Below are 17,028 nucleotides of genomic sequence, written 5' to 3'. Positions count from 1 at the left end.
CTAGGGTGAGACCTTCAATAGGACATGGTCTCCAACCTGGAATTCCAAGGGTTTCCGTCATTTATCGGCGTAACTCTTTTGTCTGTTCGTGAAGCTTTCAGTCGTTCTCGGATCTGGATGATCTTTTCGGTGGTTTCACGGATGATTTCAGGACCAGTGAGAGAACTGTCGGGGACTCGACCCTTAGCTAGCTGCATGTCCTCTACCTCGGCCCAGCACAGATGGGATCTGCACTTGCGACCGTAGAGGGCTTCGAACGGGGCAACCTTGATTCTGGTGTGGTAGCTGTTGTTATACGAGAACTCGATCAAGGGTAAATGAATGTCGCATGACTTTCCGAAATCGATGACACATGCCCTCAGCATGTCTTCCAGGGTCTGAATAGTTCTCTCACTCTGTCCGTCTGTCTGAGGATGATAAGATGTACTCATATCCAGCTTAGTTCCAAGAGCTTTCTGAAGGGACTGCCAAAACCTTGAGGTAAACCTGCTATCCCGATCGGAGATAATGGACACAGGCACACCGTGCAGTTGGACTATCTCTTGGATGTAGGTTCGCGTGAGTCTTTCCATCTTGAACAATTCTTTAATCGGAAGGAAGTGAGCGGATTTTGTCAATCGGTCGACAACTACCCAAATGGTGTCGTACCCTCGGAGATTTGGGTAACTTCGTGATGAAATCCATAGTAATCATCTCCCATTTCCACTCAGGTATCTCGGGCTGCTGGAGCAGACCCGAGGGATTCTGATACTCGACTTTTACCTTAGCGCAAGTCAGACACTTGCCCACGAAGGTAGCGATTTCGGCTTTCATATTTGGCCACCAGTATAGTTTCTTGAGATCCAGGTAAATCTTATCCGAACCTGGTTGAACGGAGTATCTGGTCTTGTGAGCTTCATTCATAACAACTTCCCTGAAACCTCCGAACTTTGGGGTCCAGATTCGATCCATGAAACAATAGGCTTCGTCACCTCTGATCTCAAGTTTCTTATCCATTCCCCTCAAAGCTTCATTCAACACGTTCTCTAGTTTTAGGGCTTCCGACCGGGCTTCTCGGATCTGAACGGATAAGTGGGAATGGATGGTCATCATCAGTGTCTTAACTTTGCGGCTTGAATTCTCCTTTTGGCTAAGGGAATCTGCTACCACATTGGCTTTGTCGGGATGGTAGCGAATTTCGCACTCATAATCATTGAGCAGCTCTACCCATCGCCCCTGCCTCATGTTTAAGTCTTTCTGGTCGGAGATGTGTTGTAGGCTTTTATGGTCGGTGAAGATCGTGCACTTAGTTCCGTAGAGATAATGTATCCAAATCTTTAGTGCGAAGACCACTGCTCCTAACTCAAGGTCATGAGTTGTATAGTTAACTTCGTGTGCCTTCAGCTGCCTCGAGGCATAAGCAATAACTTTTCCCCTTTGCATAAGCACACAACCTAAGCCCTGATTGGACGCATCGCAATAGATAACGAAATCCTCTGTCCCTTCGGGCAGGGACAGGATAGGTGCGTTGCAACAGGCTCACTTTAACGTTTGGAATGTAGTGTCCTGCTTTTCACTCCAACAAAAGGGTACACCTTTCTATGTCAGAGTGGTTAGGGGTTTGGCGATTCTGGAAAAATTCTGAATGAATCTGCGATAATAGCCAGCGAGACCCAAGAATTGACGGATTTCAGTGGGTGTCTTCGGTGTCGACCAATTCTCTATCGCCTTGATTTTGGACGGGTCCACGTGTATACCCTCCTCGCTCACCACGTGACCAAGGAAAGTTACCTTCCGAATCCAGAATTCACACTTGGAGAATTTCGCGTACAACTCCGATCTTAGAGTTTCCAACACTAATCTCAAGTGTTGTTTGTGATCTTCTTCGCTTCTGGAATAGATATGTATGTCGTCAATGAACACGATGACGAACTTGTCTAGAAAGGGGCGACACACCCGGTTCATCAGGTCCATGAACACAACCGGTGCATTGGTTAGACCGGAGGGCATCACTACGAACTCGTAGTGACCATATCGAGTCCTGAATGCTGTCTTGGAAACATCATTCTCGTGAACTCGAAGCTGATGGTACCCTGATCAAAGGTCTATCTTCGAGAAGTAACTGGCTCCCTGAAGTTGATCGAAAAGGTCGTCTATTCGAGGAAGGGGATAACGGTTTTTGATGGTCAATTTGTTCAACTCGCGGTAGTCTATACACATCCGAAAGGATCCATCTTTCTTCTTCACAAATAATACCGGGGCTCCCCAGGGTGAGGAACTCGGTCTGATGAACCCTTTGTCGAGCAGCTCATTGAGTTGGCTGGATAACTCCTGCATTTCTGCCAGAGCTAAACGGTACGGGGACTTGGCTACAGGGTTAGCTCCAGGAATTAGGTCGATGCGAAACTTGACTTGGCGTTAGGGAGGAATTCCCGGGAGCTCTTCGGGAAAGACATCAGGAAAGTTACAGACTTCGGGGATGCTCTCGAGGTCTCTAACTTCCTGTTTCTCATTGATTACATGAGCTAGGAATGCATGACACTCCTTTCGCAGAAGCTTTTGAGCTTTGATGCAAGAAATGATGTGAAGATTGGAACTAAGTTTATCGCCGTAGATCATGAGAGTCTGACCAGATGGGAGATTGAGACGGATGGATTTTTCGTAACAAAGGATATCAGCATGATTGGAACTCAACCAATCCATGCCAATGATAACATCAAAGCTTTTTATGGAAACTAGCATTAGGTCAATGGAAAAGGAATGATCATTCAGGGTAAGGGTACAGCCTATGAATATATCGTTAGCGTTTTCTTTCTCACCGTTAGCCATCTCAACGGTAAATGTTTCGGTTAATGGTTGAGGATTAGGTTTAAGAAAATGTTTGAATGAATGGCTAACAAAACTTCTTTTAGCACCAGAATCGAAAAGGATATTAGCATAAGAGTTGTCGAGAAGGAACGTACCCGAGACAACGGTGGGATCGGCGACTGCCTCCTCCCGTCCCATAGTTAGGACTCTTCCAGTGTTGCCAGCTGTTGCCGCCTTGGGGCAGTTTCTCTTGAAGTGCCCGACTTCACTACAACCGTTGCAGGCCTGACCGACACCCGCTCCGGAAGCTTGATTGGTTGATTGAGTTGGTGCTTTGCAGAATCGAGTCGTATGCCCTTTTTACCACAGTTGGAGCATGATAGTTCACGACATGGACCGGGGTAGTAGCAGCGTGGACTGCCACAGTTTGTTGCTTCTTCGAGGACTCCTGTGAAGACTGACTCTTATTCTGCTTCCAAAATTTTCTTTTATCACCACTCCTTTTTGTCGGTTCAGGAGTGGTGGCCGCTTCCTGAATATTATCTTCATGGTCGATTAGAGTTTACGCTAGGCATTTGGCGTTGTCGTAGGTGTCTGGCTTTGCAGCCAAGACATTTCCCTTGGTTGGCTAGGTTAACCTCGAGATGAATCTTTCAATCTTTTTGCTTTCCGGGGTAACCATTCCCAAAAAGAGAAGCGCCAAATCATCAAATCTGGAAGTGTAAGCGGCGATATCGGAACCCTTCATCTTTAGGTTCCAGAGTTCGTGCTCCAGCTTTTGCATTTCGCCCCATGGGCAGTATTCAGCAAGTAGAAGCTCTTTCATGCTCTCCCAACCAATAGCATTGGCTACAGGTAGGGTTAAGGATTTGACTCGGCCGTTCCACCAAGTCAGGGCTTTATCGGTGAAAGTGCAGGCGGCGAACTTCACCTTATCAGTTTCTGAATAGGCACAGATTTCGAAAATAGATTCGATTTTCTCAAACCATCGAGTTAGAGTAATAACACTTCCAGTGCCATTGAAGGGTGTGGGTTTCGCGTTCATAAAGTCTTTATAGGAACACTCCTTCCGGTGTCCCTGACTACTTTCCTGGTTTTGGGGCTGAGTGCCACCTCCTGGCCCGCCTGAACCACTGGGGTTCATTTGTGACATAGAAACAGCCACAGCAGCAGTAACAACTGCTTGGAACATGGTAGGATCAAATGGAGAGGGAGGTGGTGGTGGAGGAGGATTGTTGTTCTTTGAGCTGGGTCTTTTCCTTGGAGGCATCTTGATCTAAAATGATCAGGAAAGAGAAGATGGTAAGTCCTCTAAATGGACTCAAGAGATATGAAATAAGATATATCTCATTATGGCAGATATAGAGTTCTAGTTAAGCGATAAAATAGGAAAGAGTTATCAAAGCGGGTAAACTATCGCTAAGGAAAGAATGAGTACCAACATTCGGAATGAATTTCTACAACATATTCAGCTTTGGCTAAAATACTCCTATAATATTTTATGGTTCGTTGCGACGATGACTCATTGTTTGGATATTTGGTAAGTTTTAGGCATGCTGCACACCACAGTCACTCCCAAGCACATGTTGGTCGTGTCTCGAATGAATATAGTTGATCAGGCTATATTGACCCTAGACACGACTACATAACTGCTCAGGTTTGACCGCAGTACACAACACCTAATTACTTATGTTTTGCTCTACTTGAGGTTACGGTCTCTAACGTTTAGGTATTCTTGTATACTTTTGAAAAATACTTATATTTTAAATTATACTTTTAGTTCAGAGCACTTCAGCCCCTTAGTGTTTATAGTTATATACCATGTAAGGTTCGGTATACTTAGTTCACTATAAACAAGGGCTCTGATACCAATCTGCCACACCCTGAAACCGATGGCGGAAACGTTCCGGGGTGGAGGACGTCATGTAAAGTATCACAACCAATGTACATAGCAAGCATAGTAACTCAGAACATTACATTACATAGGAATATTTACATTTGTTTGAAAGCAAGGTAATACATGTTTTATATATACATTAGTAACAAAAGTAAAGACGTGACTTCTATACGCTCCGTCTTCTCCAAAAGATCGTGGGGTACCTGACTAACGAGGACCTGAGAATACAAGCAGTTTTAAAAATATCAACATAAAGCTAGTGAATTCATAAGCGGTTTGTTTCTGGTAAAAGAACAAGTTTCCTTTGGTTTTCTGAAAAAGTTGTTATCCAAGAAATCCCATATTTCCTTATAAGAGGAGTTTAGTTATCCATTTGTTAAACAACCTGGTTAAGAAAGTTAAGTTATCCCAGGAAAAACCCTTATTTTCCTTAAAAATTGGTGGTTGGTTATCGATTAGGAATGCAGTGTACAAGTATCTACCATACTTGTAGCGTTTAAGTGAAGCATCCTGAAAGCCTGGTTATCCTTGAAAAGTACATTAGTTTTAACACGTATATAAAACTAATAAGTAGGTATTAAACTAATTCCTAAGGGTGTTAGTTTACTAGGTTCATTATTACTAAAAAGTAAATCTCCATTATTCCAGTTTGCGAGTTCCATAACCATACGATAGACTAGATATGGCAATAAGAAGTCCATTATCATTTTATGACTTTTGTCACCCGTAGACCTGCCGGTCCCACTGTAGCTAGCAGCAAGGTGCGGGGTAGTCAGCCCCATATAGATCTATACACTCAAGCCACGCTCTCCATCCAGGAGATTCTGGTTACAGGGGCGGTCCTCCACTCGCGTATCTCTGTGGAGTGTTACAGAGGATGTGTCTCCAATCTTAAGAATAACGAATTTACAAGTAATAATACGGAAAATCCTGTTTAATGATTTGTGTGAAATCCTTTATGAAACATAAAATATAACATTTTATAATGTGTTTCGCAATTAGTTTGAAAACTAACTCTACAAGTTAAACGATTGGTTAATACGGATTTTAGTGTTAAAAACATACGGAATATGAAACATTTCATACGAAATAATAAGTTTGAGTACAATATTTCCTTGTACTTTTGCTTGTATCCCCCCCCCCCTCTGAAAACATGAAAAACGCGAAAAATGGTGTAGGGGTATGAACTCACCAGACGAGAAATGTGCCGGTTAGGATGCTAAGTGTCGGTTTAAGGCTTGAACACACACGAGGATCCTATGTAACATGAGGATATACATAATTGTATCTAATTAGACTTTGAACTACTAATTAAGTAAAATAATACACTCTGAGACGCGAAAACACTTTATTTCAAGTGTTAGGAATGATCTGGGTTGCATCTAAGGGGGTGTAAGGCCTAGATATGGAGTTTGCTCTTCAAGAGTAAACTCTTAGGGGAGATTACGGCCCATAAACCATATCCCCATGAGTTTACGACCGTAAACTCATAGGTGGGGTGCTCTTGGTTGCTCAAAGGCCTTATAACACTTAGGAAATTAAGCTAGGTTCATTTCTAGGGCATATGAAGTGATTGAATCAACAAATGGACCATGATCTTGGGTCGTAAACTCATGTTAACTCCCCAAATATCAATATTTTGGTGTTCTAAGTCCATTCATGTAAGCCCCTAAGTCATATCTAAGCATTAGAAGTGATTTGGAAGGGTTTTGGGGCTTCAAAACCCCATTTATGGGTGTTTGCGGTTTGGGATTGTTCATGGGCCGTAAACACATGTCTTTGGTCCTTTTGGATGATTTAGACACGGATTGTTCATGGGCCGTAAACACATGTCTTTGGTCGTAACTAAAATTTTTCCAATTGAATATCGAAGGTGTTTTCACGTGTTTCTAATGTGTTTGGACACTCATGAAGTCATAATAAAGGTCTCAATTTAATTAACTTAATCCAAAAGTTAACGGAAAAATTGAATTACAAGCGGGTTTTATTAACGGAAACGGGTTACAGTGACGGAAAAATTTCAGATTGTCACATTATCCCCTCGTTAGAGGGAAATTCATCCCGAAATTTAGAATTAAGATACAAATCATGGATTTGGAAAGTGATGCGGGTATTTCTATTTCATCGAGTCTTCGCGCTCCCAAGTGAATTCGGGTCCTCGCTTGGCATTCCAACGAACCTTCACTATCGGGATACGACTTTGTTTTCGTACGTTTGATCTCTCGATCCATGATTTGGATGGGTTCTTCCACGAAGTTCAGACATTCATTGATCTCGATCTCATCAAAGGGGATTACGAGGGTTTCATCGGATAGGCACTTCTTAAGGTTAGAGACGTGGAAGACAGGATGGATGTTGTTAAGCTCTTGAGGTAGTCGGAGTTTGTAGGCTACGAGACCGATCCTAGCGAGGATCTCGAAAGGTCCTATGTACCTCGGGTTAAGTTTTCCATGCTTTCCAAAGCATATCACCTTTCCAGGTCGCGACCTTCAACAGGACACGGTCTTCACTTGACACCTAGCATCCTATACTGCTCATTCATCCAAACCACTCACAACAGGTGAGTTCATACCCTTAATCAACCTTTTAAATATTTTTAAACACTTTTATGGGGGAATACAAGTTGAACCATGATAGATATAATATCAATCACATGTGATTTATAACTTGCAAACAAATGGAATTACTATACATTTAACTATCTTGTCAACAAAACTACTTCAAAATGATTATCAAACACTTTTACATGTTAAACTCTTTATAAAACTCAGTTTTAGTTACCAAATCTTTACTTTCAATTCTTTAAACTTATATATTGTCAAATCATGTCCAATGCATATATAGTTATCTAAGTAAGGTTTGAAGGACTTAGGACTGATAATACACTCTATTTTATGTTCCTCGTTTGGTTGTGGACTTAGAGTACCCTATTGTTTGTCCGAGTGTCGTTTGATCCTTAGTTATATATTATGTGTATATGTACAGACATAAAAGCTTGTTATCTCATTTCAACACATTCAGATATACAAACAATTCTACTAGTAAACTATAAAAGGTATAGTTTAGTAAGATACTACTTATTACTTCAAGTACAATGAAACACACAAAGAGTCAGTTCATACATGAGTCAATACATACTATTATGAGAAACTAAGAGAACATACTATGATGAGAAACTAGGAGAACATACTATTATGAGAAACTAAGTGGATACTATAACAAGAAACAATACATACAGTACACTATACTATACAAGAGAACATACTACATACTAGATAGAGAGTACATACAATACACTAGTACATACAATACATACCAAGATACTATAACAAAGCGAACATACTAAGATGCTATAGCATGGAACAACTACAGGATCTAATTATACCATCGAATCACTAACTCATTGTTCTAAACAAAAGGTGATAGTTAAATTGGGTATACATGATCATATAACTTTAATGTGGATGTACACGATGCAACCGCCGGTTTGCTTGAGTCGCATTTGGTTCCCAAAATCTTTTGACAGGGAGAGCACATAGTATAAGAACTAGCCATCACATTATACCTTAATAATCAATTTAAGGCAATTAGTACAGCAGTAGTTATTATAACACAATACTACAGTACTATTATTATTTCCCCATTGCATTCATTTGTGATATTCTCACATAAACGGTAATGTAAAAACTATATTTTGTTAATGATAGTCACACTTGGGAAAAATATACACTTTTACAATAAACAAACCTACAGAATATCTGATGCCTTGGTAGAAGGCTACTTTTAGTAGAAAATATAGGATTTTCTAGGTGATACAACATTTACTACAAAGTTTTACAAAACTTATACTTACAACACTTACAAGCATTTTCATACAAACAAATGACACTAAAATGCTTATGAACTCACCAGCTTTAATGCTGATAAACTTTTTCAAAATAACTTGTATTCTCAGGTCATCAGTAGACAGGTACCGAGGCCAGCTTTTGAGAAGATGGAGCACATACAAGACTAATCTATTATTTTGATTCATATTTTGGTGTCTTATAAACCACATAACACTCTTGTATTAAAATACATTATTTAATGCAATGGATGATGTTGTTTGCTTGTTTATTATTATTCTGTGTTGTGATACTGTACATGACGTCCTCCGCCCTAGAACGCTTCCGCCGTTCCAGTTTTGGGGTGTGACAATCACCCTTCAACTGCACTCCTGCCAACACCCTTCATCTACGCCATGACCCTCATTGAACAAAAAAAGAAGAACAAATCTGCTATTTTCAACCTCTGCCTCCGTTCGAAACCCTAGTTTCGGTGGTACCAGAGGGTTTTGTGTCAAATCAAACTCATTACAAAAGTTTCAAGTTGGAAGAAATCGAGTCTGCCACCCGGTACTCTTCTGATGCGAGATACGAGTTTGTTGGGGAGGAGAAATTTCCTCAATTTACAAAGGGTTTTGAGGGATATATCGGCTGTGTCAGTGAAGTTTTTAGAGGCGGATGCTTTTTAGTGTATGATTTTGCATCAAAAGGGAATTGTTGAAGGAAGATCCAGGTTAGGTTTAAAGTGGGTATTGGTTGTAGTTTGTAACAATGAACATGGGTGTGATAAGAGTGTTCTGATGGTGGTTTAAATCGGCAAAGGATGAGCTAGGAAGTTGGTGGTGGGTTTTAAGGTGGTATAAGGTGTTTGATTGAGGAAGAAAGGTGGAATAAGGGTGGAACTGGGAAGGTGGCGATGGAATTATGGTGTTTGAAAGATGCAAGTGGTGTGCTTGATCCGGTGGTGGTTACCCTATTTTCCTTTTATTTTTAAATTAATAATAATAATTATAACATTAAATTAAATGGAAAAGAAAAATAGAAGGGCATAATAGTCATTTTATGTCTCGTAAGGGATGAAGCATGCAAATTTAAACCAACGAGGGATGAAATGTGCAACTTTTAACCAAACGAGGGATGACCCGAGTTAATTTTTGAAATCAGGGACCACACATGCTTTTGAGAACATACACGAGGGACGATCAGTGTAATTTACCCTACATTTTATTAGTATATGTATGATTGTACAAGTGTATAATGCGTAAACTATGCATTGTGTGGTTCTACCTTTTGTTAATATGTTTAATAATATGATTATTTGATATAATAATGATCATTGTTGTTTGATGATGTTGTACCTTTGCATTTTGATGTTTTACATTAGTTTATCAAAAAATGTTTATTTAATTGGTATTGTTATAAAAATGCTTATAAATAGAAAATATATTTTATATATAATTGGATTATTTATCTTTGTTATAAATAGATATTTAGTTTATTTTGTGATTTAAATTGCCGAATGTTTTTAAATATAATAGTTTATAAATGTTGAATTTTTGTTACAATAATATGTTGCAGCATGATTATAGAAATGTAAATGTTAAAGCTATTGTTAACCTAAAAATATCGTAATGTAACATATGGCAAATATTTGAAGTATTGCACAGTGTGCAACGATAAATTTTTAGAAACACTGTGTTTGGTTACTTGTTAGACGTCGCTCAATTACAAGGGGACGGGTTGTTGTTTCATAAGGTGTTTCTTCATCAGTTACAGCCGGACGCAGTAGTATCCCCAGATGACATGAAGTGATTGTATTTTAAATTGGGGGATACTGTAACACCTGTTCCAGGTATTACTTGAATTATTTAATTCTAGGGTTTTGGTGTGTGGACTCGGCGAGTTGGGAGCCCAACTCATCGAGTAGAGGACATTTCAAGGACGTGGGATCTACACCCTACTCGACGAGTTAGAAGGCCGACTCGACAAGTAGGCGCTGTAAAGATAAAACCCTAATTTTAGGGTTTGCACCCTATATAATCTCCTTAAGAGCCTTGAAGCCGATCTTTCATCAGCCTCCAAACCCTAAGAATGTCTGTGCTAAACCCTAATCCCCATTTTCTTTCATTTTGTGAGCTAGAGTGACTTTTGAAGCTTAAGAAGAAGAAGATAGTGTGAAGAAGGAGAAGCTCCAACAAACCAAGCCCTTATTCTTGAGCTTGACCATCTTGTGGACTGCTGTAAGTCTTCAAGATTCGATTTTTATCTTAGAATATGGCTAGATCTTGTGTTTACTCTTCATTTCCTATCCTTCTTGTTGATTGCATGCACGGGGTTCATAAAGTTTGCAACTTTATGGATCTCTAGGGGAAAAATGGTCCCAAGGTGGGCTAGATCTATCCTTTGGTCAAACAATGACACCATGCAAGGGTTTTTAGGCCATTTTCTCTCTTTTTGGCCATTTTGATTTAAAGACATGCATGTCCATAAAGCCTCCATCTTTAGGACGTTTTGAGGACTAGAAACTCTTCTGGAAAGGAGGGATTTCAGATCCCTAGAGTTTTGGACCATATAACAAAGCTTTGGAGCTTTCCAACCTTTAATAAGGGCCTTAGAGCATTTGGAATGGTTCTAGAGGGTAAAGTTGGAAACTTTATCCTTTTAGACACCTTAGGGCTTCAGATCTAAGCCTTGGAGTCCCTGTATTCAGTGTATCATCACAACAAGCAAACAGGAAGAGGGACTCGACGAGTTGCCCTAGCAACTCGACAAGTCGGGTTGGGTTTTCCCGCCTTCTGGGTATCAAGTGAGCTCGACGAGTTGCCCTATCAACTCGACAAGTCGGGTTGGGTTTCCCCGCCTTCTAGGTATCAAGTGAACTCGTTGAATCGATGAAACAACTCGGCGAGTTGGCTAGAGTTTGATCAGGTTTTCTGGACTCGGTAGGAACTCAACGAGTCGCTAGATGCACTCGACGAGTTGAGGTCAACATGGACTGTTGACTTTGACTGTTGACATTGACTTTGACCAAGGTTGACCAGGGTTGACTTGGAGGGTAATTTTAGGATTATTACAAGTCCATCTTATGATGCTTACAAGCAATTGAGTTGGAGCAGCACGAGGGATATCTTATGATGCTTAAAAGCAGTGTGAGATGCAACCGTGGGAAGTGCCTTCCTGTGGCTTGGTGAAAGTGCCACTTGCGCTCTCTAGCGTACCTATCAACCTTGCGTCTTACACCGTCGCTTGGGATGTCGTTTGATGCATCAAGGGCACCTGCTAGTTTTCTTCCATAAGAAAGGTGCACCCACACAAACACCCCTACAAAGACGCCCACCTACCCACCCCACCCCTACAAACACATACACACACACCCCCACACCACACCCACCCCTACTTCCACCCCCCCTACACACACACACCCACCCACCCCTAGAAACACATACACACACACAAAAACACACACGTACACACAAACCCACCCACCCAACACCTCTACCACAATCATCAACCCAACATCACTATCACCACCACTACCCCATCATCAGCACCACCACCACCGCCTGTAATCACCACCACCGCCGTCACCCCGCTGTCGCCACCTCCACCACCACCACTGCCCCCGACCGTCACCCCCACCTCACCCTACCACCGCTACCGTTTTTTTTAAATGAAAACCAATAAAAAATATACATCTACACATATTTTCTAATTTTCTAAAACTGAAAACGAAAAATAAATAAGTTTTAACTAAACGCGTTTTCTAAATTTCCAATGAAAATTGAAAACGGAAAACGAAAACTAAAAAAGACAAACAAAAAACAGAAAATGAAAATTGTTTTCCGTAACTAAAGAGAGTATTATTATATTTCTATTGTTGATTATTATCTAAAAATATTAAATCTGTCTTTCCAGAGAAAGAAAAAAATTATCCTTACTAATAAATGAAGGTTTTTTTGCCACTTGTCATATTCTCCTTCATTTTGACACATGTAATTTTTCTAAGATTTTTAAAATTATTAATTTCCACTTGTCATTTTTTGAGGATTTCACATTTCTTAAAATAAAATTCTAATGGGTCATATATATATATATATATATATATATATATATATATATATATATATATATATATATATATAAGGTTATCGTTCTATTAATTTGATAATATATTCTCAAAAATGCTCCAAACGATTTGATTTCTTTCATAAATGCCCAAAAGATTACATTTTGTATGGAAAAACATTATTTTATAAAATATTTAATATTTACATAATTTTCATATTAAAATTTTACTTTTAATAAACCCGTATAATATACGGGTCTCACACCTAGTTTATTATTATAGAGGTTTATGGGGAAAATAAGACTCCCTACCATAAAAATATCAATGAAAATATACTATAAAGAAATAAAAAATCATGTATTTGTTTTTTTATTCTTTTTTTTTTAATTTCAAAAACCAGATTTTTTTTTTATATACATTTTATAAGATGGAAACCTGGTCTATTTAGAATAGGGACGTCTATGGTTAGAAAATAAAAAAAGTTATGGTTTGGTCTTTTGAAGGAAATAGATACATTTTCAAGAAAAACAAGGGAAGTTATATCATAGTGTAATAGATACATACATAATCAAAATCAGACACATACACATGGAATCATTCACATAGTATAGTTCAATACTTAGAAACTTATTAGGAAATCAGAAACGTATGTAATAATTTATTGAAGAAAAATATATAAACCATAAAAGAACTATATGGGTACTGATTCTCAAGTAGCAATGTTTTTGGTTCCGGGACCGACCCGACCCGAAACGGATTTAATTTAAACCGAAAAGTGTGGATTGATAGAAACGATAGAGGATATACATTATATTCCAGTTCGGTTCCGGTATGGAATAGGTATTTCCTGGACAATGATAAGCAATTTAGACAGAATCAAGTTATTGCGTCTCATTTCCCGTATGAAACGGTGATAACTTGTTATTATCATTGCAGAATCTATTTAAGGGTTCCATACCATACGTGAAGATTATAGTTCGATACACACAGAATCATACGTGTGAAGGTTATCTTGGGATCTTTTGGAAACAAATCGCTGAAAATTACAACGCTGGAGGAGGAAGATCGCAGTGCTGAAGGAGGAAGAAGGAAACAAATCAATGCCGAAACTAAATACTCTAATTAAAATACATTATCTATTAATGAGGGGTATATATGTCCATTAACTATAAAATGCCATGGATGAATAAGAAAATGATGTGGAATCGGCAAACATTCAAATAACGAATCAAACTTCAAACCAAAAGTCGGCCCATCCAAACAAGAACACTAATTCGAAAATGGAAAGATGCGAAGCGATCATCTCGACGCCTCTCTATTAATCCAGCTCATAAAACGTACAAAAGTTTCCAATATCCTCCTAGAACAATCATCAAAACAAGAAAAAAAAAACATGGTTTCTCTCAAACCACTGCTAATTTTGCTACTAACGTTCATTTCTCATGGAGTTTCCAAGAATACTCCCCAGCAAAAGCAACAATCGTCTACAGGTATATTGGGTTTACCATTTTCATTTTTGTTTTTGGTCGTCGTATTTTATATTAAGGTTGTTTGTTATTGAACTGTTCCGGTGTTCGTAGGGGTGATCGGCGGCGGTTATGGTGTTTTTCCGGTGAGGATCGGGAGGTCTGTTCTTGAAGGGGAAAGTGATGATGAGAATTCTTCTTTGATTTTGGCTGAAGAGAGAACGAGGAGGAAAGACCCAACGAAAGGTTTAGAGTATTATACCGGTGGATGGAATATCAGTGACGCTCATTACTTCTATGTAAGCTTTCTACCTAGTTCGCTGTTTATTTAGAAACGTCTTTTTTTTAGTCCTTCAATTTTGACTTTTGGAGTCAACCTAATTGATCTTCAAATTCAAACTTTGACACCAGTTCTTCGGTGTTTATAGCTAAAAATTTATGCCTGTGCAGTCTGTATCATTTAGCGCTGTCCCTGTGTTTGTGATTGCTGCAATCTGGTTTGTGGGATTTGGAATGTCCTTACTCGTAATCTGTTGCTATTATTCTTGCTTCCGGAGAATCCATTACAGCTATTCTAGAATCGCTTATGTCCTCTCTCTCGCCTTCCTCACCCTCTTCACCATTGCTGCCATGTAAGCAACTCTCAACCCCTGTTCGTTGTTATCCACTGTCACTTGTGCAAAAGACATGAATGAATGCGCTTCTTTTGTGGATGTAAATATAATCGTAATTTGTTTCAGAATCGGATGTGTGGTGCTTTACACGGGGCAAGGGAAGTTTCATAAGAGTACATCGGACACATTGGAATTTGTTGTGAGGGAGTCTAAAGATACAGTTCATAAGCTCAACAATGTGTTGGATATTCTTGATACAGCAAAGGGTATTGGAGTAGATCAAGTTTCTTTACCTGCGAATATCAAGAACAACATTGACAGGGTCGATGAAATGATAAATGCAGCTGCTACAGACCTTGACTCCGAGACCGAAGAGAACGAAAAAGATATACAGGATGTTTTGAACTCTGTGTATGTAAATATGTTACAACGATTTCTTTCAACAACATGTACAATTAGACTCGTATGTTAAACCTTATCATTTTTTCTGCAGGAGGCTTTCTCTTATAATTATCGCTGCTGTTATGCTTCTCGTAGCTCTTCTTGGTTTTTGTAAGCCTAAAGATCCTATCTTTTCATGATTTTATGCGTGTTTTATAGTTTTTCTTGGTTTTTAAGCCTAAAGATTTGATCTTCTAGAGATTTTATGTTTAAACGATTCCAATTTTTGAAGATTTAAAATTAAATTTGCTTATCAACTATTCATGTTATTGACTGTTGGTTGCAGTGTTCTCCATTTTCGGTTTCCAGGTTCTCGTTTACATGTGAGTGGTGATCACGTGTGTGTGTGTGTGTTTTACGTGATGAGTTCATTTCTTGATCATAATTTCCGCTTCTATGGTTGCAGATTGGTGGTCTGCGGTTGGATTCTTGTTACAGCTACGTTTATCTTGTGTGGCATATTTTTCACACTTCACAAGTGCGTTTTAACAATCTTCTCAATTGCTAGAATAACTACATTCCATCTCCATTAATCTAACAAAACGATTACTATTCATGTTGGTAGTGTTATGGGCGACACTTGTGTTGCAATGGATGAATGGATTCAGAACCCTACTGCTCATACGGCATTAGACGAGATACTTCCATGTTTCGACAATGCAACTGCTCAAGAAACCTTGTTTCAGAGCAAAGATGTGACTTTCCAATTGGTGGGAATGGTCAATATGATCATCGTCAAGGTAGCAAACATCGATCCACCACCTTTTCCTGGTTTCCTCGGTTACAATCAATCAGGCCCGTTGGTTCCCATCCTCTGTAACCCGCTAAACGATGATAAAACTGATCGGAAATGTCAAGCTGGTGAATTGGACGCCGGTGATGCCAGCCAGGTATGTTTTATCGAGTTTCCCAATGCAATTTTGACTTTTGAGTCAAACCATCTCTCAATTTCAGAATTTCTGAACTAATTAGAATTCTTCCATTTCGTTTTCTTTACTTGGTGTTGTATTTCTTCATATAATCTTATCAATCATGAATCAATTAAGTCATGGGTTTGACTTAATTTGGAAGTCAACTGAAGGATATAAATGGTGTTTTGTTTATAGGTATGGAAAGATTATGTATGCCAAGTGTCAGAAAAAGATATATGCACAAATGTAGGGAGGTTGACTCCAAAGATGTATGACCAGATGTCGGCTGCAGCCAATGTAATCTCGGGGTTGTCAAACTATGGCCCGTTTTTAGCCGGTTTACTAAATTGTACTTTTGTTAGGGAGACATTCACAGGAATCCATGAGAATCATTGTCCAGGATTGACTAAATATAGTCGGTGGGTGTATATTGGATTAGCTATGGTGTCTGCTGCTGTGATGCATTCGTTGGTGTTATGGGTGTTGTATGCTCGAGAAAGAAGGCATCGAAAGTATACCAAGCTTGGGGTTCCTGCATCAACACAAAGTTCATTTGCAAAATGAAATAAGTGTAAAAGAGTGAAAATATAGAAATGGAATTATGTTTAGAAGAGTTTAAATTTTTCATATTTTGACCCGAGTTCCGCGATATATTTGAATGGCAAATTTTATTCAAAATATTAGAAAGATGTAGGGATGTTATTTGGGTCGGAACCGAACCGAACCCGAATAACTTGAAAACCGAATAAGGGTAATCGCATGAACCGAAAACCGAACCTATTAACCAATACGGGTTTGGTTCGGATTGGGTATTAATCAGTTTGGTTCGGTTATTATCCGAATAATCTGAATAACATGTACAAAATGATTAAATATCTAATATAACCAGGAAAAAAAACGAATAAATTGTAGGATTTTATAACCCAAATGATAGAATAATAATGTACTTTTATACATAAACATAAAATATTCAAAAACTAATATAACACAATAATAAATTGAAAGATTAACAATTATACAGT

The 17,028-nt window shown here is 39.0% G+C and overlaps 1 protein-coding gene across 1 annotated transcript; it reads left to right on the top strand.

Annotated features, from left to right (window-relative positions):
* The first annotated feature begins 13,542 nt into the window (after positions 1 to 13,542).
* On the top strand, positions 13,543 to 16,646 carry LOC145052103 (uncharacterized). Its single transcript, XM_078999909.1, has 9 exons — positions 13,543 to 14,064; positions 14,155 to 14,339; positions 14,491 to 14,672; positions 14,781 to 15,065; positions 15,148 to 15,206; positions 15,382 to 15,418; positions 15,502 to 15,573; positions 15,661 to 15,985; positions 16,202 to 16,646. Exons 1-9 carry the CDS (start codon positions 13,863 to 13,865, stop codon positions 16,568 to 16,570), a joined length of 1,716 nt encoding a protein of 571 aa, XP_078856035.1. The 5' UTR covers positions 13,543 to 13,862; the 3' UTR covers positions 16,571 to 16,646.
* Positions 16,647 to 17,028: the final 382 nt, after the last annotated feature.

Source organism: Lactuca serriola, chromosome 5 (genome assembly GCF_051521515.1).
Source record: "Lactuca serriola cultivar US96UC23 chromosome 5, Lser_US96UC23_V15, whole genome shotgun sequence".
NCBI lineage: Eukaryota > Viridiplantae > Streptophyta > Magnoliopsida > Asterales > Asteraceae > Lactuca > Lactuca serriola.
This window is presented reverse-complemented; position numbering and strand designations above follow the sequence as displayed.

What these genes read in the sequence shown, in the direction of transcription:
- LOC145052103 (XM_078999909.1), top strand. Translation starts at nt 13,863, where the DNA reads ATGCGAAGCGATCATCTCGACGCCTCTCTATTAATCCAGCTCATAAAA. An exon ending in AAAGCAACAATCGTCTACAG is followed by an intron (nt 14,065 to 14,154) that starts GTATATTGGGTT and finishes CGGTGTTCGTAG; the next exon opens with GGGTGATCGGCGGCGGTTAT. An exon ending in CTCTTCACCATTGCTGCCAT is followed by an intron (nt 14,673 to 14,780) that starts GTAAGCAACTCT and finishes AATTTGTTTCAG; the next exon opens with AATCGGATGTGTGGTGCTTT.